This window comes from Lepisosteus oculatus, chromosome 4 (assembly GCF_040954835.1).
Source record: "Lepisosteus oculatus isolate fLepOcu1 chromosome 4, fLepOcu1.hap2, whole genome shotgun sequence".
NCBI classification, from domain to species: Eukaryota; Metazoa; Chordata; class Actinopteri; order Semionotiformes; family Lepisosteidae; genus Lepisosteus; species Lepisosteus oculatus.
In genome coordinates this window covers 33,145,941-33,168,781 of record NC_090699.1, presented here as the reverse complement: position 1 = coordinate 33,168,781, position 22,841 = coordinate 33,145,941, and the positions used below count along the sequence as shown (strand labels likewise).

The 22,841-nt window shown below is 37.0% G+C and overlaps 4 protein-coding genes and 1 long non-coding RNA gene across 8 annotated transcripts in view; 1 reads left to right on the top strand and 4 right to left on the bottom strand.

The window, feature by feature from the left end:
- LOC102695460 (carboxypeptidase E-like) overlaps positions 1 to 909 on the bottom strand; it is a 36,408-nt gene extending 35,499 nt beyond the window's left edge. Inside the window, exon 1 of the mRNA XM_006630787.3 lies at positions 374 to 909. Within this exon, the coding sequence (XP_006630850.1) occupies positions 374 to 605 (232 nt within the window). The 5' untranslated portion in view covers positions 606 to 909. The remainder of the gene's footprint in view (positions 1 to 373) is intronic.
- Positions 910 to 1,708: 799 nt separating this feature from the next.
- Positions 1,709 to 5,561, bottom strand: LOC138238176 (serine/threonine-protein kinase pim-3-like). 2 transcript variants are annotated; one of them, XM_069188221.1, is made up of 8 exons: positions 5,506 to 5,561; positions 4,372 to 4,680; positions 3,949 to 4,043; positions 3,783 to 3,830; positions 2,996 to 3,380; positions 2,626 to 2,802; positions 2,420 to 2,531; positions 1,709 to 1,951 (listed from the first exon to the last, which is right to left on the bottom strand). In XM_069188221.1, the coding sequence occupies exons 1-7, from the start codon at positions 5,543 to 5,545 to the stop codon at positions 2,440 to 2,442; spliced, it is 1,146 nt and encodes a 381-aa protein (XP_069044322.1). In that variant the 5' UTR covers positions 5,546 to 5,561; the 3' UTR covers positions 1,709 to 1,951; positions 2,420 to 2,439. The 2 variants fall into 2 exon arrangements, with proteins under 2 accessions (XP_069044322.1, XP_069044323.1); XM_069188222.1 differs by lacking the exon at positions 3,783 to 3,830.
- Positions 5,562 to 9,761: 4,200 nt separating this feature from the next.
- Positions 9,762 to 10,462, top strand: LOC138238175 (uncharacterized). Its single transcript, XR_011189315.1, has 2 exons — positions 9,762 to 9,876; positions 10,035 to 10,462. It is a non-coding gene; the product is annotated as an uncharacterized lncRNA (long non-coding RNA).
- A 928-nt stretch (positions 10,463 to 11,390) lies between these two features.
- On the bottom strand, positions 11,391 to 15,252 carry LOC138238421 (serine/threonine-protein kinase pim-3-like). 2 transcript variants are annotated; one of them, XM_069189103.1, is made up of 8 exons: positions 15,172 to 15,252; positions 14,039 to 14,347; positions 13,616 to 13,710; positions 13,450 to 13,497; positions 12,662 to 13,046; positions 12,292 to 12,468; positions 12,086 to 12,197; positions 11,391 to 11,617 (listed from the first exon to the last, which is right to left on the bottom strand). In XM_069189103.1, exons 1-7 carry the CDS (start codon positions 15,209 to 15,211, stop codon positions 12,106 to 12,108), a joined length of 1,146 nt encoding a protein of 381 aa, XP_069045204.1. In that variant the 5' UTR covers positions 15,212 to 15,252; the 3' UTR covers positions 11,391 to 11,617; positions 12,086 to 12,105. The 2 variants fall into 2 exon arrangements, with proteins under 2 accessions (XP_069045204.1, XP_069045205.1); XM_069189104.1 differs by lacking the exon at positions 13,450 to 13,497.
- Positions 15,253 to 17,879: 2,627 nt separating this feature from the next.
- LOC138238422 (serine/threonine-protein kinase pim-3-like) lies at positions 17,880 to 21,105 on the bottom strand. Of its 2 annotated transcripts, XM_069189105.1 has the most exons (7): positions 20,999 to 21,105; positions 19,866 to 20,174; positions 19,443 to 19,537; positions 19,277 to 19,324; positions 18,492 to 18,876; positions 18,105 to 18,281; positions 17,880 to 18,010 (listed from the first exon to the last, which is right to left on the bottom strand). In XM_069189105.1, exons 1-7 carry the CDS (start codon positions 21,036 to 21,038, stop codon positions 17,919 to 17,921), a joined length of 1,146 nt encoding a protein of 381 aa, XP_069045206.1. In that variant the 5' UTR covers positions 21,039 to 21,105; the 3' UTR covers positions 17,880 to 17,918. The 2 variants fall into 2 exon arrangements, with proteins under 2 accessions (XP_069045206.1, XP_069045207.1); XM_069189106.1 differs by lacking the exon at positions 19,277 to 19,324.
- Between the last annotated feature and the right edge of the window lie 1,736 nt (positions 21,106 to 22,841).

Sequence of the window (22,841 nt, the reverse complement as noted above, 5' to 3'; positions counted from 1 at the left end):
TTTTTTCTTATGTGTTTAGATATATAGTATTAACTTTTCCAGTTCAGTGAATGTTTGAATGTGAGTCGCCTTGAATAAAGCTCCAGCTAAAATTATACGACAATAATACAAATATGTCTAACGAGTAGGTAAAAGGTTTTTCTGAATCTGCAAAGTAGAAATACAACGTAGTGTAATACTGATTTAATACAAAATGTCACGGACATTACAGTAATAACTGATGCATACTTAACCTTCCGCAAAGTTAAACTCGCTTAACAACAGTCAATTTGGGAAATGCCGAAATATTCGAAACTTACTTTACCTTTGCTCAAGCAGCATTCAAAATTAAAACATTTTCCGTTATCTTAATTATTCATAGATGTTTTCTTACCTGGTTCGTGTACTCCGGGCCGGTCGCTGATTTCGATGACTAGCAGCTGTCTGCCTTGGGAGCTCTTGCCAATGCTATAGAGCCGAGTGATCTGGGGGCACTGTAGCCAGACGCCAACGAGTGCTTGCCGCAGTTGCGGGTAGCGATGGTAGGTGAAAGAAAGAGCCTCTTTAGACTCCAGAGACTCAAAACAAGGTATCAGAAGAATAAGACCGATAAAAGCCGCCTTCATTTTAGGTGTAGCGATTGGGAACACCTTCAGAGAAATAAAAGCGGTAATTGTGACTACCAAAACGCTAGATATACTGAGATAAAAGTGCCTGTACTAGGGATTCCTCTGCGTCTTCTCTTTGTTCTAAAATGATGAATGAAAGGCGCTTCCCTATTTTACTACTTCTTTGGTTTCCATGGCAGCACATCTGTATTGCCGGTATTGGTTTTTCAGCACGTGATCGCACACGAACGCCAGCATGGTAGCTGATCCTTTTAAACAAGTGGGCGGTGATACTGCATCATAGCCAGAACAGATGTCACGCAGACACCGCAGGATGCATTAGGCGTCTGGATTGCAAGACATGGTTTAATACTCTCTGCATGTAGTACAATTGGAGGGGCAGAGACGGTGAATTTTAGACTTTAAACCGAAACGTTTCCCATTTGCCTGTAAAGGGCTGCTATTAAGATACGGAAATTATATTTAAAATGAGAAAAATACTCCACTTAATAATAATAATAATAATAATAATAATTACATATTTAGACTAATCTTAATCAGACTGCATCCTAAGGGAGTCTGAGAAAGCAGTGAATCTCAAGACTTGTCCATCTGTATCACAGAGCCTCTTGTATCTATTGCAGCACCCTGGAGTCTGTTCTGGAAGTATAGGGCTCAGGAAGGACTACACTAGTCCATCAAAGAGCTCACACACACTTGGACAATTTAGAGATCAATTAACCCAGCTAGTATGCCTAGAGGAGATCATGCAAACACCACACAGAAAGTGCTTCAGTGTAGAAACAAACTCAGGACTCAACAGTTGTAAGGATGCTGCACAAACTGCTATTGTATTGTGCTGCTTACAGAGTCTAATTCAATTTTAGAATTACACAGGTCTGTATAGGTATATAAGGGATATTATACCAATTACATATTTTATTTTTATATTGATATTAAAGGCCCATACTTCATGAAATAGATATTAAATGTCTGACTTCTGACTCATAGGTAAATAAATGTTACTTAGACAAGTACCTTAGTGTTTTTATATTAATGAAATCAAGAGTTGCCACACTGTCCATTTCAGAGAAAAAATATTTATTGAAAATATTTTATTTTATGAAATGAGAAAAATATAAATGTATCAATTACTACATCTACTGTAACAATTTCAATCCAAGACATTTAGCAATCTGTACTCAATCCAAAGTTGTCGCACGTGAGTATTGGCAAGGCTTAATATCATCTTTCATTTTCACCTTCTTGTAAATACAAATCCTGTCCTCATTAATCCAATGTCTCAGCAAAGAGAGGGTTACTCTGGAAGATACTCATCCATATATTATGGCTCTCAGACCAATCTAAAAATGAAATGGAACAAAAGAGAAAGAATAGCTAGGTCATGCACTAAAGAGCTATAGAAACCAGCCCCTGAAAGATGGTGTAGTAGTGGCAAAAGAATGAACATTTGTTTCCTATTGAGTGGTTTAACCTGAAGTAAAACATTATGAAACACGAATTCATTATGACTTGCTTTCACACCACATAAAAGTTTCTTATTGAAAACCTAACAAATATAAATTTCTGGGCACGTACAATAGAGCTTTAATTTCCACAGCACAGATTTATCATTTTAAAGGATCTAATACTGTCAAGACACTATTAAACATCATATGTTACTTACAAACTAAAATCTGAATCTGTCTGGCTTGTAAAACGTAAAGAAACTGGATTATCACTGTATTTTTGTACCATTGAAAACAGCAATATTTGTAATAGTGCTGTCTATTACAAACGTCACTCGGAATCCACAATATAGTACAACATACCCTCTTCCAATCCGGTGAATTCACGCCATCCAGGGGTGGAGCAGAATCTGCTCGAGGGATGGGCGATTCTCAGGCCGCCTGGCCAGGCAGCAACGAATGAGATTCCGACATTCTGTGGTGTAAAAAATAAGGAGACAGTTGGTTTGGAATGTCCTTTGATTGGTTCTGAATCACATTGGTTGATCAAATTGTCTTTTCAAGCTCACCTTTAGATATACCCCTTGGGAAGTGCAGCACTCCCTTTAGAATATCCCCGTCTGTCTTAAAAGGCAGGTCTCCGCAGATCATGTCATAAAGTACAATTCCTAGGGACCAGACAGTCATTGGGACACCGTGGTACTTTCCATAACGAAGCCACTCAGGAGGTGTGTATTCAGCTGTTCCTGTAGACGCAAGAGACCAATTAACACTAACTGCAAAAATTACTCTCTTATTTGTATCTTCACTTTCAAATATCGCCTTTCACTTTGAAACTCATTTCTGAAAACAATCCTAATATCTACTATTTTCCCCAGTTTTCTCAACAGGAGGGTGTGTTTGGTTATGGTCAAACCTATTCAGCTCGCCTCCACTCACCTCGGAAATGTTTTTTGGCAGAGTCATTCAGAATACAGCCACAGCCAAAGTCCAGCAATTTCAGCCTCTTGGTGTCTATCTGAACAAGGATATTCTCTGCCTTGACATCTCTGTGCAGGACTCCACGCTGGTGGCAGTGCTGCAGGGTGTTGACCAGCTGCTGCAGGAAGTTCTGGGCTTCGGCCTCCTCCAAGAAGCCACCCCGCTCCTCAGTGAAGGCAAAAAGGTCCTGGCAGGGCTCGGGCCGCTCCTGAACCAGCAAATACTCATCAGGTAGCTCAAACCAGTCCAGCAGTTTGATCACTCCAGGGTACACTGGGTCATCGCCAACTATCAACAGCAGGACCAGCTCCAGGGGGAAATGTGACACCTTATCCTCGAGTTTCTGTGTGGAAAAGTTCATATACAATTGCACAATATTAGAATGTGACCAAAAGGACCTGCACATTGGCACAAAAGTCTAATCTACACAAACTATTTTGAACTGGTCATGAATGAGAAATGCTGCAATGAAACAGACCATATTATTCAAGGAAGCAGAAATGATGTATTTGTTATTCACTTTCAATCTCTTCCATTAAACCAAGAAGTGGTCCATACTTTTTCTTGGGTTTACAATGGAAATGTTTGTTCTGTTAGGCTGGGCAGGAGTTTTAAAAGCTTTAGTATTGTGATCTGCAATTGCAACATAAGGAACAATGAGGCCAGTTTCATGAGGGACAGTGAAAGAAAATTTCATTTTTAAAGAGATCTAGGGAAAAAAAACATCACAATATACTATACTTACAACCTGAGTCCATTTCACTTTATTCATTGGAACATGTTTTACTGCCACCTGCATGAAAATGAGAACAAAAAATACTATCTCTTCCACTTCTAAACCTCATGGGCACTATTGAAAACCTTGAGTTAAATGGACATCATGACCATTTTTAAGAAATAAGGCTAATTACCGGAAGTCCATCTTCTTTTCTGAATCCAGCATAGACTGAGCCATATCCACCAGCTCCTAGCATGTATGTTTCCATATAAAGTCGGTCAAAACTTTCTGAAAATGAAATTGGACAAAATGAAGGCTGATGCACTTTGCACAAAATAAACCAGCTGTCCCCTTAAAAAACCCTTCTGTAATATATTACCTAAAGCTTTAAAGTTTAAAGCTGAAATTCAAAATATAATTATAAAATTAATGCAAGCTCTAGTTAAAAGTCCCATTATAACAATTAATAGTGTAAGAGAACTGTAAGACAGTCACAGAGTGGCAGACTATTATTAATTAGTTTCAAAGTATTACAAAGTTTCAAAGTTTACAGAAGGCAAAATGCAGTTGTAATAGCCAATAATACTAAATACGAATATAAAGAGTCCTCACTAACCTCTACATTGTGGGTCTGGTGTTCTCTTTGGAGTGTCCTGGGCAGGAGGAGGTTCACTACCTGCCTCTTGACTTTCACTGGTTAGACTCTGTGAGCCAGAAAGCGATATTGTCTCACATGCTGAAATGTGTCCTCCATGTGAATCCTTCATCCTTTTACAACTGATATCTTGCTCCATGCTTTCACCCATCTTTCTTTTTGACCTGCCACACTTTTTTTCTGAGCTCCTGCTGCTCTTGGTTCTTCTTCCCTCCCTGCTCTCCTGTCTGCCATTCTCTCTCGGTATGGAAGAAGCTCCTGCCAAGGATCCTTGGACCCAAAAAGAAAACACAGTTAAACTACCGGTCCTGTATGTATCCAGTCCTGTCTTTTGAAGGTTATCAACTCAGTCACATACAAATGATTACTAAATTATTTCTGTATGGTCATAAGCAATCTCTTTCATTTAAATGCAGCTGTTGTTGTATAAATTAACCTTGAATTTCTTTATTTAGGATTTCTTAATACACAAAATATAATGATAGACTGTTGAGGAGACTGAGACAATTTAAGGTTTTCTTCACATAAACAATACACAAGGGAATTGTAGTAAAAGTAAAAGAGTGAAGAGCACTTATTCACATTATACATAATGTAACATATTTTAAACAATAATTAGGTTTCTTTAGAATACTTCATCTTTATTTGATCAAAGTTGTGTAGAATATACATTAAGTATGGGATGAGATACATGTTTTTACATCAAAATTTAACACCTGCTACCTAGCCATAAACATTGTAGATAGTGAAAAAGAATAACAGTAAAATGAAATTAATAGAGAAACTATATTACTGAAAATAATGAGGTTTCTTGAAGAAAAATACTTCCTTCTTGTTTTCAGAAATCCCCTAATTACTAGTCTCTAGAAAGAGTGACAGTACCCTGGAGTTTAAAGAAGCTTTGGGTACAAGGCAGGACTATAACCCGGATGGGACACCTACTGTATCTATCACAAGGCAAAACATTATACCTAGATATTATATCACATGAAAATCAGCTACAGAAAAAAGATCAAAGTAATTTCTGATATATAATATAATCTCTCAGTACTTGAAACTAGTTTGATACTAGAAAAAATGGTATTTATTTCTTACCGTCAGATGAATCTAATCTAAATAAAGAATTAGAATTCATTTTTAATAAGGTTCCCTTTCTGAATCCAGCTTAAAGTTTTGTAAGGTCAAAGTGTGATGGAAACACCTTATTTGCTTTATTTTTGTTGTTCTTACTTAAATTCTTGATGCCATGACAACAGCATTGATGTCACAATAATGAAATGGCTTGTAGTGGTCCAGGATGATGATGTCATCAGACAGAAGTATACTGGTTCCCCATATGCTATGGTTTCCTCTCACAAAAGAGCAAGTTGCATCTTATGGTTGTTTAGCCATGTTTTAGAAAGTTTTGTTTATAAAGGAAGGATACTATTGTGGAAGTTGGAAACTCTTATATGTAGCTGAAGTGCTTATATGTTACACTCTTATATGAAACTCCAGATGTGTTGCTGAAGTTCATACATTTGTATCATTCAAGAAACTGCTAGATGAGAAGTTTGTCTTGGTTATGGCGACTAGCAACCACAGAAGCCAGATCTTATATATGTCATGTGATTGTCTAAATTCATTTTCTAAAACCATTTCCCTGCTAAATATAGTACAGTTATTAATTAATTGTTTAATCACTTAAAAATATAGAAAACTGTATGTTCTCTATTTACAAATATTTTAAAAATATTAGATTTAAATATACTTTATTGCATATATAGTCTTTTATAACAGTAACCAAAAGCTCTTTACCATTGTAGAAATCAGACAGGCTTGCTGTTTGTGTCTGGCTGTAACTAGTTTAGCTGTTCAGCTGTTTTAGTGAAATTCTCGGACAGCTTGACATTAGAAAATGCATTCTGTGAATGGTGCTGCACCATGTGCAGTGTGCATGACTGCCCTTCTGCATTTAGTGGTTAAGTATATTTTGTCTGTTTATGGTAACTATAGCTATACAAATAGACTTTTGAGAATGATTATATTTAGAGATTAGCGAGAAAAGAGACATTTTTTTCTCTTTGGATAGTGGCGATTTGTAATTAAACTAATTTCAAACCTTCATGGAGCTGAGCTATGCCTTAATGTATCCCTTCAACATGAAATAATACACAAAGCCAATTTAATATAATAATTATACTGCGCACCTACCTGTATTTCGACTAAAAATGTCAGGGATGTCAAAACATAATAAACCCTTTCCAAGTTCAATTTAAAAACAGGGAATCTGAGTTTCTGAAAGTCTCTGGCAGACTGTTAAATATTTTGTGAGTGTTTGAAATTTTGAGAGCAGTCTTGATGTGGCCTAAAGACCTCAATGTGCTTATGGACGTGTAAATGAAAAGAATTATGCCAGACTAACTGTCTCAGGCTGGAGAAACTTTCAAACCCCAACTCCGTGACACAGTTCATGTCACATTGGAGTTCCAAGCCCTCTGTTCATGCTTTTACTTCTTGCATGCAAGACCATAGTGTTAATCTGGGATCAAACTTCTACATTTGAGCTTTTTTTTTCTCGTCTTTGTATCCTAATCCTTTTTCCAGGTGGGATTTGATCACTTTTTAGGGTATGCTCCCAGCCCCAAGCCACACAGCACCTCCTGCTGCAGTGGCAAACTTAAGCTGTTGGAAAAAGCTGGCCTCCTACACTATTGTGAAAGAATCCACTGCTATTGAACATCCTAGTGTGTTTCATCATTATAACAGGCTATACTCAAATGTACCCATATGGTGCTTATAAAAACAGGTTTAATTGGAGTTCATAATTTTTGTTCTTCTTTGTTATGTACTAAACACAAGGCTATCTTGTCTGTATAGGACTTAAAGCAACAAAGTAGATTTCTCTTTAAATCAATCGTAACTCTTTAAGGCAGTAAATGCAAAAACAAAACAGATGTGTTTTGGCAGGGAATTTGATTTTGTCAGGACTGTACATTTTTTCATACTTTCATCAATAAATAAAATGCACAGGACAACCAATATGTTAAGCTTCACAATCTTCAAAGACATTAAAAGACAAAGGTTTGTTTTACAGTATTGAAGTCTTAAAGAAATTATTGAGTTCTGGAAGAGACAAAGTTAAAATTGAAATCAGGCAATGGTCTATTCCTGAAAAAAAAAATTAGATCCATCTAATTTTGGGACCAGAACAACTGCGTTTATGTATAAAATTGTTGCCATCACAGGTAAAGTTAGTTAGTAAGGTAACGTATGCCTTGTCATTGTTCAACTTCAATAACCTGTAAGTACATTAAGTCAGACAGAGATTCATTAAACATCATTCATTATTTGAATGTTGTTTGTGTTTTGATGAACCAGCTATCACAAGATATTGTGACAGGATTTCAGAAAGTTTCTAGAAGGCTTATGTTGGACAAAATGTTTTAGGAAGGTGTTTCACAATCCTGAATGGCTGGGGCTTGCTTATGTCAGACATTTAGACTTAGTATTGTAGTCAAATTAGAAATCAAATCAAAATGTAAATGTTTAGAAGACATTAATTGGGGATAATAATTTTATACATTAGAAAGATGTCAAATTACAACATAAAATGAACGTATCCTGGAGGCTGCAGCTTTCCACTGCCACCATGTTTTACTTCATATTCACTTAATCTTTGGTTAGTAAAGCTTATTTAAAAAGTAGAAATAACCTGATAAAAGATATAAAACGATGCATTAACACAAACTTCTTTCAATTTTAAAGGTAGCATTGAAGTAATTAGTTATAATAACAATTAGTCTTAAACATAGAGGAGCCCAAAATATCAGTCTTAAAGAAAATAAAATTATAATAGATTTTTTGAATTCATACCTGTAGGTAAACCTGATAACGACGCAAAATTAATATTCATTGTAACCAAAGATTTAATAGAATAGGTTTTTTCAGATCGTAATGTATCAAGTCACTTCAACATGTACATTTAATGATTTGTGCAGTTACCTTGCTCCAAATGTTAGTTTGATGACACGTATGATGTCACAAATTATGAGCCCTGTTACAATGTCCAGTTTAATGTGAACATTAATATACCGTAACTTACACAACACATACTGTATACGTTAATATTAACATATGTGTTAATAAAAATCTCACTGGAAAGTTTCTCCCGAATTACATTTTTTCAATTTCTTTTAAAGACCAAATGTATACAGTAGTATAACATATTCATAGATCTCCATAGGTTTTAACCAAAAACAGAAATTAGCTGTCATTGTACAAAATAACATTGAATTTGTTTATTTCGGATTTCTTAAAACACAAAATATAATAATAGACTGTTGAGGAGACTGAGACAATTTAAGGTTTTTTCATATAAGAATACAGAAGGGAATTGTAGTAAAAGTAAAATAGTGAAGAGCACTTATTCACATTATACTGTACATAATGTAACATATTTTAAACAATAATTAGGTTTCTTTAGAACACTTCATCTTAATTTGATCAAAGTAGTGTAGAATATACATATAAGAATATACAAGTATGAGATGAGTTACATGTTTTTACATCAAAATTTAACACCTGCTACCTAACCATAAACATTGTACATAGTGAAAAACAATAACAGTAAAATGAAATGAATAGAGAAACTATATTACTGAAAATAATGAGGTTTCTTGAAGAAAAATACTTCCTTCTTGTTTTCAGAAATCCCCTAATTACTAATCTCTAGAAAGAGTGACAGTACCCTGAAGTTTAAAGAAGCTTTGGGTACAAGGCAGGACTATACCCCGGATGGGACACCTACTGTATCTATCACAAGGCAAAACATTATACTTAGATATTATATCAAATGAAAATCAGCTACAGAAAAAAGCTAAAAGTAATTTCTGATATATAATACGATCTTTCAAAACTTGAAACCAGTTTGATACTAGAAAAAAATTATGTATTTCTTACCGTCAGATGAATCTAATCCAAAAAAAGAATTAGAATTCATTTTTAATGAGGTTCCCTTTCTGAATCCAGCTTAAAGTTTTGTAAGGTCAAAGTGTGATGGAAACACCTTATTTGCTTTATTTTTGTTGTTCTTACTTAAATTCTTGATGCCATGACAACAGCATTGATGTCACAATAATGAAATGGCTTGTAGTGGTCCAGGATTATGATGTATACTGGATACTGTATACTGGTATACTGGTTCCCCATATGCTATAGTTTCCTCTCACAAAAGAGCAAGTTGCATCTTATGGTTGTTTAGCCATGTTTTAGAAAGTTTTGTTTATAAAGGCAAGATACTATTGTGCAAGTTGGAAACTCTTATATGTAGCTGAAGTGCTTATATGTTACACTCTTACAGTATATGAAACTCCAGATGTGTTGCTGAAGTTCATACATTTGTATCATTCAAGAAACTGCTAGATGAGAAGTTTGTCTTGGTTATGGCGACTAGCAACCACAGAAGCCAGATCTTATATATGTCATGTGATTGTTTAAATTCATTTTCTAAAACCATTTATCATGACAATATGTATAGCTGAAATGTTCTTTGCTGTAATGAAAATGAACGGTATATTAAAGGCTATTATAAGTTCCAAAGTGATATTTATTAAGGTATCTTCTAATGCTATTTCTCACTGCAGCTAAACAGCTGTGAGCCTGGTCAGTACATGGATAGGAGACCTCCTGGGGAAAACCAAGCTTGCTGCTGGAAGAGGTGTTGGTGGGACCAGCAGGGAGCGCTTACCCTGCGGTCTGTGTGGGTCCTAATGCCCCAGTATAATGATGGGGACACTACTGTCGCAACGCTCCATGGAAAGTGAAGGGCATGGCAAGGCTGCAATGCAACCAAGGAGGTCTCCAGTCGTGACGACTCCTCGTACCACTGGATTCAGGCTTCTGGGGTCGAGAGAGTGGGATTGCCCCAGTGCAATGGCTTTCCCACTTCAAAAAGGGGAAACTTCCAAACAGATGAGCTACACAAAGTACAACCATCATCGTCGGACACGACAGACCACAACCAACAATGCTATTTCCAGCATATGATAAATAAATAAAAAACTGAAAATGGGTTCTCGTGTCATCGATTTCTCTTTATATGGCATTGTGAAAAAGCGCTATACTGAGAGTAGTCCAACCTCTAAGTCTGAGACATTTAATTACTGCTGACTATGTGATTGTTTTTGGAATAACAGGCAGAGTCACTCTACAGTATTTTTAACATTGGAAACAACCTGGCGCAGACCTTTCCTCATATCTTGGCTGGATACCGCTGAGACATGATTTCCAAATGTTGTTAATTTTTTGGACATGCTGTACAAGACAGACAATATGTATATTGTCTTGTCATACTGTAGGCAGCAGGTTTATTATACTCCACTTAATAATAATAGTAATTACACATTTAGACTAATCTTAATCAGACTGCATCCTTAGGGAGTCTGAGAAAGCAGTGAATCTCAAGACTTGTCCATCTGTATCACAGAGCCTCTTGTATCTATTGCAGCACCCTGGAGTCTGTTCTGGAAGTATAGGGCTCAGGAAGGACTACACTAGTCCATCAAAGAGCTCACACACACTTGGACAATTTAGAGATCAATTAACCCAGCTAGTATGCCTAGAGGAGATCGTGCAAACACCACACAGAAAGTGCTTCAGTGTAGAAACAAACTCAGGACTCAACAGTTGTAAGGATGCTGCACAAACTGCTATTGTATTGTGCTGCTTACAGAGTCTAATTCAATTTTAGAATTACACAGGTCTGTATAGGTTTATAAGGGATATTATACCAATTACATGTTTTATTTTTATATTGATATTAAAGGCCCATACTTCATGAAATAGATAGTAAATGTCTGATTTCTGACTCATAGGTAAATAAATGTTACTTACACAAGTACCTTAGTGTTTTTATATTAATGAAATCAAGAGTTGCCACACTGTCCATTTCAGAGAAAAAATATTTATTGAAAATATTTTATTTTATGAAACGAGAAAAATATAAATGTATCAATTACTACATCTACTGTAACAATTTCAATCCAAGACATTTAGCAATCTGTACTCAATCCAAAGTTGTCGCACGTGAGTATTGGCAAGGCTTAATATCATCTTTCATTTTCACCTTCTTGTAAATACAAATCCTGTCCTCATTAATCCAATGTCTCAGCAAAGAGAGGGTTACTCTGGAAGATACTCATCCATATATTATGGCTCTCAGACCAATCTAAAAATGAAATGGAACAAAAGAGAAAGAATAGCTAGGTCATGCACTAAAGAGCTATAGAAACCAGCCCCTGAAAGATGGTGTAGTAGTGGCAAAAGAATGAACATTTGTTTCCTATTGAGTGGTTTAACCTGAAGTAAAACATTATGAAACACGAATTCATTATGACTTGCTTTCACACCACATAAAAGTTTCTTATTGAAAACCTAACAAATATGCATTTCTGGGCACGTACAATAGAGCTTTAATTTCCACAGCACAGATTTATAATTTTAAAGGATCTAATACTGTCAAGACACTATTAAACATCATATGTTACTTACAAACTAAAATCTGAATCTGTCTGGCTTGTAAAACGTAAAGAAACTGGATTATCACTGTATTTTTGTACCATTGAAAACAGCAATATTTGTAATAGTGCTGTCTATTACAAACGTCAATCGGAATCCACAATATAGTACAACATACCCTCTTCCAATCCGGTGAATTCACGCCATCCAGGGGTGGAGCAGAATCTGCTCGAGGGATGGGCGATTCTCAGGCCGCCTGGCCAGGCAGCAACGAATGAGATTCCGACATTCTGTGGTGTAAAAAATAAGGAGACAGTTGGTTTGGAATGTCCTTTGATTGGTTCTGAATCACATTGGTTGATCAAATTGTCTTTTCAAGCTCACCTTTAGAGATACCCCTTGGGAAGTGCAGCACTCCCTTTAGAATATCCCCGTCTGTCTTAAAAGGCAGGTCTCCGCAGATCATGTCATAAAGTACAATTCCTAGGGACCAGACAGTCATTGGGACACCGTGGTACTTTCCATAACGAAGCCACTCAGGAGGTGTGTATTCAGCTGTTCCTGTAGACGCAAGAGACCAATTAACACTAACTGCAAAAATTACTCTCTTATTTGTATCTTCACTTTCAAATATCGCCTTTCACTTTGAAACTCATTTCTGAAAACAATCCTAATATCTACTATTTTCCCCAGTTTTCTCAACAGGAGGGTGTGTTTGGTTATGGTCAAACCTATTCAGCTCGCCTCCACTCACCTCGGAAATGTTTTTTGGCAGAGTCATTCAGAATACAGCCACAGCCAAAGTCCAGCAATTTCAGCCTCTTGGTGTCTATCTGAACAAGGATATTCTCTGCCTTGACATCTCTGTGCAGGACTCCACGCTGGTGGCAGTGCTGCAGGGTGTTGACCAGCTGCTGCAGGAAGTTCTGGGCTTCGGCCTCCTCCAAGAAGCCACCCCGCTCCTCAGTGAAGGCAAAAAGGTCCTGGCAGGGCTCGGGCCGCTCCTGAACCAGCAAATACTCATCAGGTAGCTCAAACCAGTCCAGCAGTTTGATCACTCCAGGGTACACTGGGTCATCGCCAACTATCAACAGCAGGACCAGCTCCAGGGGGAAATGTGACACCTTATCCTCGAGTTTCTGTGTGGAAAAGTTCATATACAATTGCACAATATTAGAATGTGACCAAAAGGACCTGCACATTGGCACAAAAGTCTAATCTACACAAACTATTTTGAACTGGTCATGAATGAGAAATGCTGCAATGAAACAGACCATATTATTCAAGGAAGCAGAAATGATGTATTTGTTATTCACTTTCAATCTCTTCCATTAAACCAAGAAGTGGTCCATACTTTTTCTTGGGTTTACAATGGAAATGTTTGTTCTGTTAGGCTGGGCAGGAGTTTTAAAAGCTTTAGTATTGTGATCTGCAATTGCAACATAAGGAACAATGAGGCCAGTTTCATGAGGGACAGTGAAAGAAAATTTCATTTTTAAAGAGATCTAGGGAAAAAAAAACATCACAATATAGTATACTTACAACCTGAGTCCATTTCACTTTATTCATTGGAACATGTTTTACTGCCACCTGCATGAAAATGAGAACAAAAAATACTATCTCTTCCACTTCTAAACCTCATGGGCACTATTGAAAACCTTGAGTTAAATGGACATCATGACCATTTTTAAGAAGTAAGGCAAATTACCGGAAGTCCATCTTCTTTTCTGAATCCAGCATAGACTGAGCCATATCCACCAGCTCCTAGCATGTATGTTTCCATATAAAGTCGGTCAAAACTTTCTGAAAATGAAATTGGACAAAATGAAGGCTGATGCACTTTGCACAAAATAAACCAGCTGTCCCCTTAAAAAATCCTTCTGTAATATATTACCTAACGATTTAAAGGTTAAAGCTGAAATTCAAAATATAATTATAAAATTAATGCAAGCTCTAGTTAAAAGTCCTATTATAACAATTAATAGTGTAAGAGAACTGTAAGACAGTCACAGAGTGGCAGACTATTATTAATTAGTTTCAAACTATTACAAAGTTTCAAAGTTTACAGAAGGCAAAATGCAACTGTAATAGCCAATAATACTAAATACGAATATAAAGAGTCCTCACTAACCTCTACATTGTGGGTCTGGTGTTCTCTTAGGAGTGTCCTGGGCAGGAGGAGGTTCACTACCTGCCTCATGACTTTCGCTGACTAGACTCTGTGAGCCAGAAAGCGATATTGTCTCACATGCTGAAATGTGTCCTCCATGTGAATCCTTCATCCTTTTACAACTGATATCTTGCTCCATGCTTTCACCCATCTTTCTTTTTGACCTGTCACACTTTTTTTCTGAGCTCCTGCTGCTCTTGGTTCTTCTTCCCTCCCTGCTCTCCTGTCTGCCATTCTCTCTCGGTATGGAAGAAGCTCCTGCCAAGGATCCTTGGACCCAAAAAGAAAACACAGTTAAACTACCGGTCCTGTATGTATCCAGTCCTGTCTTTTGAAGGTTATCAACTCAGTCACATACAAATGATTACTAAATTATTTCTGTATGGTCATAAGCAATCTCTTTCATTTAAATGCAGCTGTTGTTGTATAAATTAACCTTGAATTTCTTTATTTAGGATTTCTTAATACACAAAATATAATGATAGACTGTTGAGGAGACTGAGACAATTTAAGGTTTTCTTCACATAAACAATACACAAGGGAATTGTAGTAAAAGTAAAAGATTGAAGAGCACTTATTCACATTATACATAATGTAACATATTTTAAACAATAATTAGGTTTCTTTAGAATACTTCATCTTTATTTGATCAAAGTTGTGTAGAATATACATTAAGTATGAGATGAGTTACATGTTTTTACATCAAAATTTAACACCTGCTACCTAGCCATAAACATTGTAGATAGTGAAAAAGAATAACAGTAAAATGAAATTAATAGAAAAACTATATTACTGAAAATAATGAGGTTTCTTGAAGAAAAATACTTCCTTCTTGTTTTCAGAAATCCCCTAATTACTAATCTCTAGAAAGAGTGACAGTACCCTGGAGTTTAAAGAAGCTTTGGGTACAAGGCAGGACTATAACCCGGATGGGACACCTACTGTATCTATCACAAGGCAAAACATTATACTTAGATATTATATCACATGAAAATCAGCTACAGAAAAAAGATCAAAGTAATTTCTGATATATAATATGATCTTTCAAAACTTGAAACTAGTTTGATACTAGAAAAAAATTATGTATTTCTTACCGTCAGGTGAATCTAATCCAAAAAAAGAATTAGAATTCATTTTTAATGAGGTTCCCTCTCTGAATCCAGCTTAAAGTTTTGTAAGGTCAAAAAAGTGTGATGGAAACACCTTATTTGCTTTATTTTTGTTGTTCTTACTTAAATTCTTGATGCCATGACAACAGCATTGATGTCACAATAATGAAATGGCTTGTAGTGGTCCAGGATTATGATGTCATCAGACAGAAGTATACTGGTTCCCCATATGCTATGGTTTCCTCTCACAAAAGAGCAAGTTGCATCTTATGGTTGTTTAGCCATGTTTTAGAAAGTTTTGTTTATAAAGGAAGGATACTATTGTGGAAGTTGGAAACTCTTATATGTAGCTGAAGTGCTTATATGTTACACTCTTATATGAAACTCCAGATGTGTTGCTGAAGTTCATACATTTGTATCATTCAAGAAACTGCTTGATGAGAAGTTTGTCTTGGTTATGGCGACTAGCAACCACAGAAGCCAGATCTTATATATGTCATGTGATTGTCTAAATTCATTTTCTAAAACCATTTATCATGACAATATGTATAGCTGAAATGTTCTTTGCTGTAATGACAATGAACGGTATATTAAAAGCTATTATAAGTTCCAAAGTGATATTTATTAAGGTATCTTCTAATGCTATTTCTCACTGCAGCTAAACAGGTGTGAGCCTGGTCAGTACATGGATAGGAGACCTCCTGGGGAAAACCAAGCTTGCTGCTGGAAGAGGTGTTGGTGGGACCAGCAGGGAGCGCTTACCCTGCGGTCTGTGTGGGTCCTAATGCCCCAGTATAATGATGGGGACACTACTGTCGCAACGCTCCATGGAAAGTGAAGGGCATGGCAAGGCTGCAATGCAACCAAGGAAGTCTCCAGTCGTGACGACTCCTCGTACCACTGGATTCAGGCTTCTGGGGTCGAGAGAGTGGGATTGCCCCAGTGCAATGGCTTTCCCACTTCAAAAAGGGGAAACTTCCAAACAGATGAGCTACACAAAGTACAACCATCATCGTCGGACACGACAGACCACAACCAACAATGCTATTTCCAGCATATGATAAATAAAAAAAAAAAACTGAAAATGGGTTCTCGTGTCATCGATTTCTCTTTATATGGCATTGTGGAAAAGCGCTATACTGAGAGTAGTCCAACCTCTAAGTCTGAGACATTTAATTACTGCTGACTATGTGATTGTTTTTGGAATAACAGGCAGAGACACTCTACAGTTTTTTTAACATTGGAAACAACCTGGCGCAGACCTTTCCTCATATCTTGGCTGGATACCGCTGAGACATGATTTCCAAATGTTGTTCATTTTTTGGACATGCTGTACAAGACAGACAATATGTATATTGTCTTGTCATACTGTAGGCAGCAGGTTTATTATACTCCACTTAATAATAATAGTAATTACACATTTAGACTAATCTTAATCAGACTGCATCCTTAGGGAGTCTGAGAAAGCAGTGAATCTCAAGACTTGTCCATCTGTATCACAGAGCCTCTTGTATCTATTGCAGCACCCTGGAGTCTGTTCTGGAAGTATAGGGCTCAGGAAGGACTACACTAGTCCATCAAAGAGCTCACACACACTTGGACAATTTAGAGATCAATTAACCCAGCTAGTATGCCTAGAGGAGATCGTGCAAACACCACACAGAAAGTGCTTCAGTGTAGAAACAAACTCAGGACTCAACAGTTGTAAGGATGCTGCACAAACTGCTATTGTATTGTGCTGCTTACAGAGTCTAATTCAATTTTAGAATTACACAGGTCTGTATAGGTATATAAGGGATATTATACCAATTACATGTTTTATTTTTATATTGATATTAAAGGCCCATACTTCATGAAATAGATAGTAAATGTCTGATTTCTGACTCATAGGTAAATAAATGTTACTTAGACAAGTACCTTAGTGTTTTTATATTAATGAAATCAAGAGTTGCCACACTGTCCATTTCAGAGAAAAAATATTTATTGAAAATATTTTATTTTATGAAACGAGAAAAATATAAATGTATCAATTACTACATCTACTGTAACAATTTCAATCCAAGACATTTAGCAATCTGTACTCAATCCAAAGTTGTCGCACGTGAGTATTGGCAAGGCTTAATATCATCTTTCATTTTCACCTTCTTGTAAATACAAATCCTCTCCTCATTAATCCAATGTCTCAGCAAAGAGAGGGTTACTCTGGAAGATACTCATCCATATATTATGGCTCTCAGACCAACCCTTAAAATGAAATGGAACAAAAGAGAAAGAATAGCTAGGTCATGCACTAAAGAGCTATAGAAACCAGCCCCTGAAAGATGTTGTAGTAGTGGCAAAAGAATGAACATTTGTTTCCTATTGAGTGGTTTAACCTGAAGTAAAACATTATGAAACACGAATTCATTATGACTTGCTTTCACACCACATAAAAGTTTCTTATTGAAAACCTAACAAATATGAATTTCTGGGCATGTACAATAGAGCTTTAATTTCCACAGCACAGATTTATCATTTTAAAGGATCTAATACTGTCAAGACAGTATTAAACATCATATGTTACTTACAAACTAAAATCTGAATCTGTCTGGCTTGTAAAACGTAAAGAAACTGGATAATCACTGTATTTTTGTACCATTGAAAACAGCAATATTTGTAATAGTGCTGTCTATTACAAACGTCAATCGGAATCCACAATATAGTACAACATACCCTCTTCCAATCCGGTGAATTCACGCCATCCAGGGGTGGAGCAGAATCTGCTCGAGGGATGGGCGATTCTCAGGCCGCCTGGCCAGGCAGCAACGAATGAGATTCCGACATTCTGTGCGGTAAAAAATAAGGAGACAGTTGGTTTGGAATGTCCTTTGATTGGTTCCGAATCACATTGGTTGATCGAATTGTCTTTTCAAGCTCACCTTTAGAGATACCCCTTGGGAAGTGCAGCACTCCCTTTAGAATTTCCCCGTCTGTCTTAAAAGGCAGGTCTCCGCAGATCATGTCATAAAGTACAATTCCTAGGGACCAGACAGTCACTGGGACACCGTGGCACTTTCCATAACGAAGCCACTCAGGAGGTGTGTATTCAGCTGTTCCTGTAGATGCAAGAAATTCCTAATTTCAATTAACCAATTAACACTAACTGCAAAAATTACTCTCTTATTTGTACCTTCACTTTCAAATATCGCCTTTCACTTTGAAACTCATTTCTGAAAACAAACCTAATATCTACTATTTTCCCCAGTTTTCTCAACAGGAGGGTGTGTTTGGTTATGGTCAAACCTTTTCAGCTCGCCTCCACTCACCTCGGAAATGTGTTTTGGCAGAGTCTTTCAGAATACAGCCACAGCCAAAGTCCAGCAATTTCAGCCTCTTGGTGTCTATCTGAACAAGGATATTCTCTGCCTTGATGTCTCTGTGCAGGACTCCACGCTGGTGGCAGTGCTGCAGGGTGTTGACCAGCTGCTGCAGGAAGTTCTGGGCTTCGGCCTCCTCCAAGAAGCCACCCCGCTCCTCAGTGAAGGCGAAAAGGTCCTGGCAGGGCTCGGGCCGCTCCTGAACCAGCAAATACTCATCAGGTAGCTCAAACCAGTCCAGCAGTTTGATCACTCCAGGGTACACTGGGTCATCGCCAACTATCAACAGCAGGACCAGCTCCAGGGGGAAATGTGACACCTTATCCTCAAGTTTCTGTGTGGAGTTCATATACAATTGCACAATATTAGAATGTGACCAAAAGGACCTGCACATTGGCACAAAAGTCTAATCTACACAAACTATTTTGAACTGGTCATGAATGAGAAATGCTGCAATGAAACAGACCATATTATTCAAGGAAGCAGAAATGATGTATTTGTTATTCACTTTCAATCTCTTCCATTAAACCAAGAAGTGGTCCACACTTTTTCTTGGGTTTACAATGGAAATGTTTGTTCTGTTAGGCTGGGCAGGAGTTTTAAAAGCTTTAGTATTGTGATCTGCAATTGCAACATAAGGAACAATGAGGCCAGTTTCATGAGGGACAGTGAAAGAAAATTTCATTTTTAAAGAGATCTAGGGAAAAAAAAACATCACAATATAGTATACGTACAACCTGAGTCCATTTCACTTTATTCATTGGAACATGTTTTACTGCCACCTGCATGAAAATGAGAACAAAAAATACTATCTCTTCCACTTCTAAACCTCATGGGCACTATTGAAAACCTTGAGTTAAATGGACATCATGACCATTTTTAAGAAGTAAGGCTAATTACCGGAAGTCCATCTTCTTTTCTGAATCCAGCATAGACTGAGCCATATCCACCAGCTCCTAGCATGTATGTTTCCATATAAAGTCGGTCAAAACTTTCTGAAAATGAAATTGGACAAAGTGAAGGCTGATGCACTTTGCACAAAATAAACCAGCTGTCCCCTTAAAAAATCCTTCTGTAATATATTACCTAAAGCTTTAAAGGTTAAAGTTGAAATTCAAAATATAATTATAAAATTAATGCAAGCTCTAGTTAAAAGTTCCATTATAACAATGAATAGTGTAAGAGAACTGTAAGACAGTCACAGAGTGGCAGACTATTATTAATTAGTTTCAAAGTATTACAAAGTTTCAAAGTTTACAGAAGGCAAAATGCAGTTGTAATAGCCAATAATACTAAATACGAATATAAAGAGTCCTCACTAACCTCTACATTGTGGGTCTGGTGTTCTCTTAGGAGTGTCCTGGGCAGGAGGAGGTTCACTACCTGCCTCATGACTTTCGCTGACTAGACTCTGTGAGCCAGAAAGCGATATTGTCTCACATGCTGAAATGTGTCCTCCATGTGAATCCTTCATCCTTTTACAACTGATATCTTGCTCCATGCTTTCACCCATCTTTCTTTTTGACCTGCCACACTTTTTTTCTGAGCTCCTGCTGCTCTTGGTTCTTCTTCCCTCCTTGCTCTCCTGTCTGCCATTCTCTCTCGGTATGGAAGAAGCTCCTGCCAAGGATCCTTGGACCCAAAAAAAAAACACACTTAAACTACCGGTCCTGTATGTATCCAGTCCTGACTTTTGAAGGGTATCAACTCAGTCACATACAAATGATTACTAAATTATTTCTGTATGGTCATAAACAATCTCTTTCATTTAAATGCAGCTGTTGTTGTATAAATTAACCTTGAATTTCTTTATTTAGGATTTCTTAATACACAAAATATAATAACAGACTGTTGAGGAGACTGAGACAATTGAAGGTTTTCTTCACATAAAAAATGCACAAGGGAATTGTAGTAAAAGTAAAAGAGTGAAGAGCACTTATTCACATTATACATAATGTAACATATTTAAACAATAATTAGGTTTCTTTAGAATACTTCATCTTTATTTGATCAAAGTTGTGTAGAATATACATTAAGTATGAGATGAGTTACATGTTTTTACATCAAAATTTAACACCTGCTACCTAGCCATAAACATTGTAGATAGTGAAAAAGTATAACAGTAAAATTAAATTAATAGAGAAACTATATTACTGAAAATAATGAGGTTTCTTGAAGAAAAATACTTCCTTCTTGTTTTCAGAAATCCCCTAATTACTAATCTCTAGAAAGAGTGACAGTACCCTGGAGTTTAAAGAAGCTTTGGGTACAAGGCAGGACTATACCCTGGATGGGACACCTATCTATCACAAGGCAAAACATTATACAGTACTTAGATATTATATCACATGAAAATCAGCTACAGAAAAAAGATCAAAGTAATTTCGGAAATATAATATAATCTCTCAATACTTGAAACCAGTTTGATACTAGAACAAATGGTATTTATTTCTTACCGTCAGATGAATCTAATCTAAATAAAGAATTAGAATTCATTTTTAATGAGGTTCCCTCTCTGAATCCAGCTTAAAGTTTTGTAAGGTCAAAGTGTGATGAAAACACCTTATTTGCTTTATTTTTGTTGTTCTTACTTAAATTCTTGATGCCATGACAACAGCATTGATGTCACTATAATGAAATGGCTTGTAGTGGTCCAGGATTATGATGTCATCAGACAGAAGTATACTGGTTCCCCATATGCTATGGTTTCCTCTCACAAAAGAGCAAGTTGCATCTTATGGTTGTTTAGCCATGTTTTAGAAAGTTTTGTTTATAAAGGCAAGATACTATTGTGCAAGTTGGAAACTCTTATATGTAGCTGAAGTGCTTATATGTTACACTCTTACAGTATATGAAACTCCAGATGTGTTGCTGAAGTTCATACATTTGTATCATTCAAGAAACTGCTAGATGAGAAGTTTGTCTTGGTTATGGCGACTAGCAACCACAGAAGCCAGATCTTATATATGTCATGTGATTGTTTAAATTCATTTTCTAAAACCATTTATCATGACAATATGTATAGCTGAAATGTTCTTTGCTGTAATGAAAATGAACGGTATATTAAAGGCTATTATAAGTTCCAAAGTGATATTTATTAAGGTATCTTCTAATGCTATTTCTCACTGCAGCTAAACAGCTGTGAGCCTGGTCAGTACATGGATAGGAGACCTCCTGGGGAAAACCAAGCTTGCTGCTGGAAGAGGTGTTGGTGGGACCAGCAGGGAGCGCTTACCCTGCGGTCTGTGTGGGTCCTAATGCCCCAGTATAATGATGGGGACACTACTGTCGCAACGCTCCATGGAAAGTGAAGGGCATGGCAAGGCTGCAATGCAACCAAGGAAGTCTCCAGTCGTGACGACTCCTCGTACCACTGGATTCAGGCTTCTGGGGTCGAGAGAGTGGGATTGCCCCAGTGCAATGGCTTTCCCACTTCAAAAAGGGGAAACTTCCAAACAGATGAGCTACACAAAGTACAACCATCATCGTCGGACACGACAGACCACAACCAACAATGCTATTTCCAGCATATGATAAATAAAAAAAAAAAAAACTGAAAATGGGTTCTCGTGTCATCGATTTCTCTTTATATGGCATTGTGAAAAAGCATTATACTGAGAGTAGTCCAAACTCTAAGTCTGAGACATTTAATTACTGCTGACTATGTGATTGTTTTTGGAATAACAGGCAGAGTCACTCTACAGTATTTTTAACATTGGAAACAACCTGGCGCAGACCTTTCCTCATATCTTGGCTGGATACCGCTGAGACATGATTTCCAAATGTTGTTAATTTTTTGGACATGCTGTACAAGACAGACAATACGTATATTGTCTTGTCATACTGTAGGCAGCAGGTTTATTATACTCCACTTAATAATAATAGTAATTACACATTTAGACTAATCTTAACCAGACTGCATCCTTAGGGAGTCTGAGAAAGCAGTGAATCTCAAGACTTGTCCATCTGTATCACAGAGCCTCTTGTATCTATTGCAGCACCCTGGAGTCTGTTCTGAAAGTATAGGGCTCAGGAAGGACTACACTAGTCCATCAAAGAGCTCACACACACTTGGACAATTTAGAGATCAATTAACCCAGCTAGTATGCCTAGAGGAGATCGTGCAAACACCACACAGAAAGTGCTTCAGTGTAGAAACAAACTCAGGACTCAACAGTTGTAAGGATGCTGCACAAACTGCTATTGTATTGTGCTGCTTACAGAGTCTAATTCAATTTTAGAATTACACAGGTCTGTATAGGTATATAAGGGATATTATACCAATTACATGTTTTATTT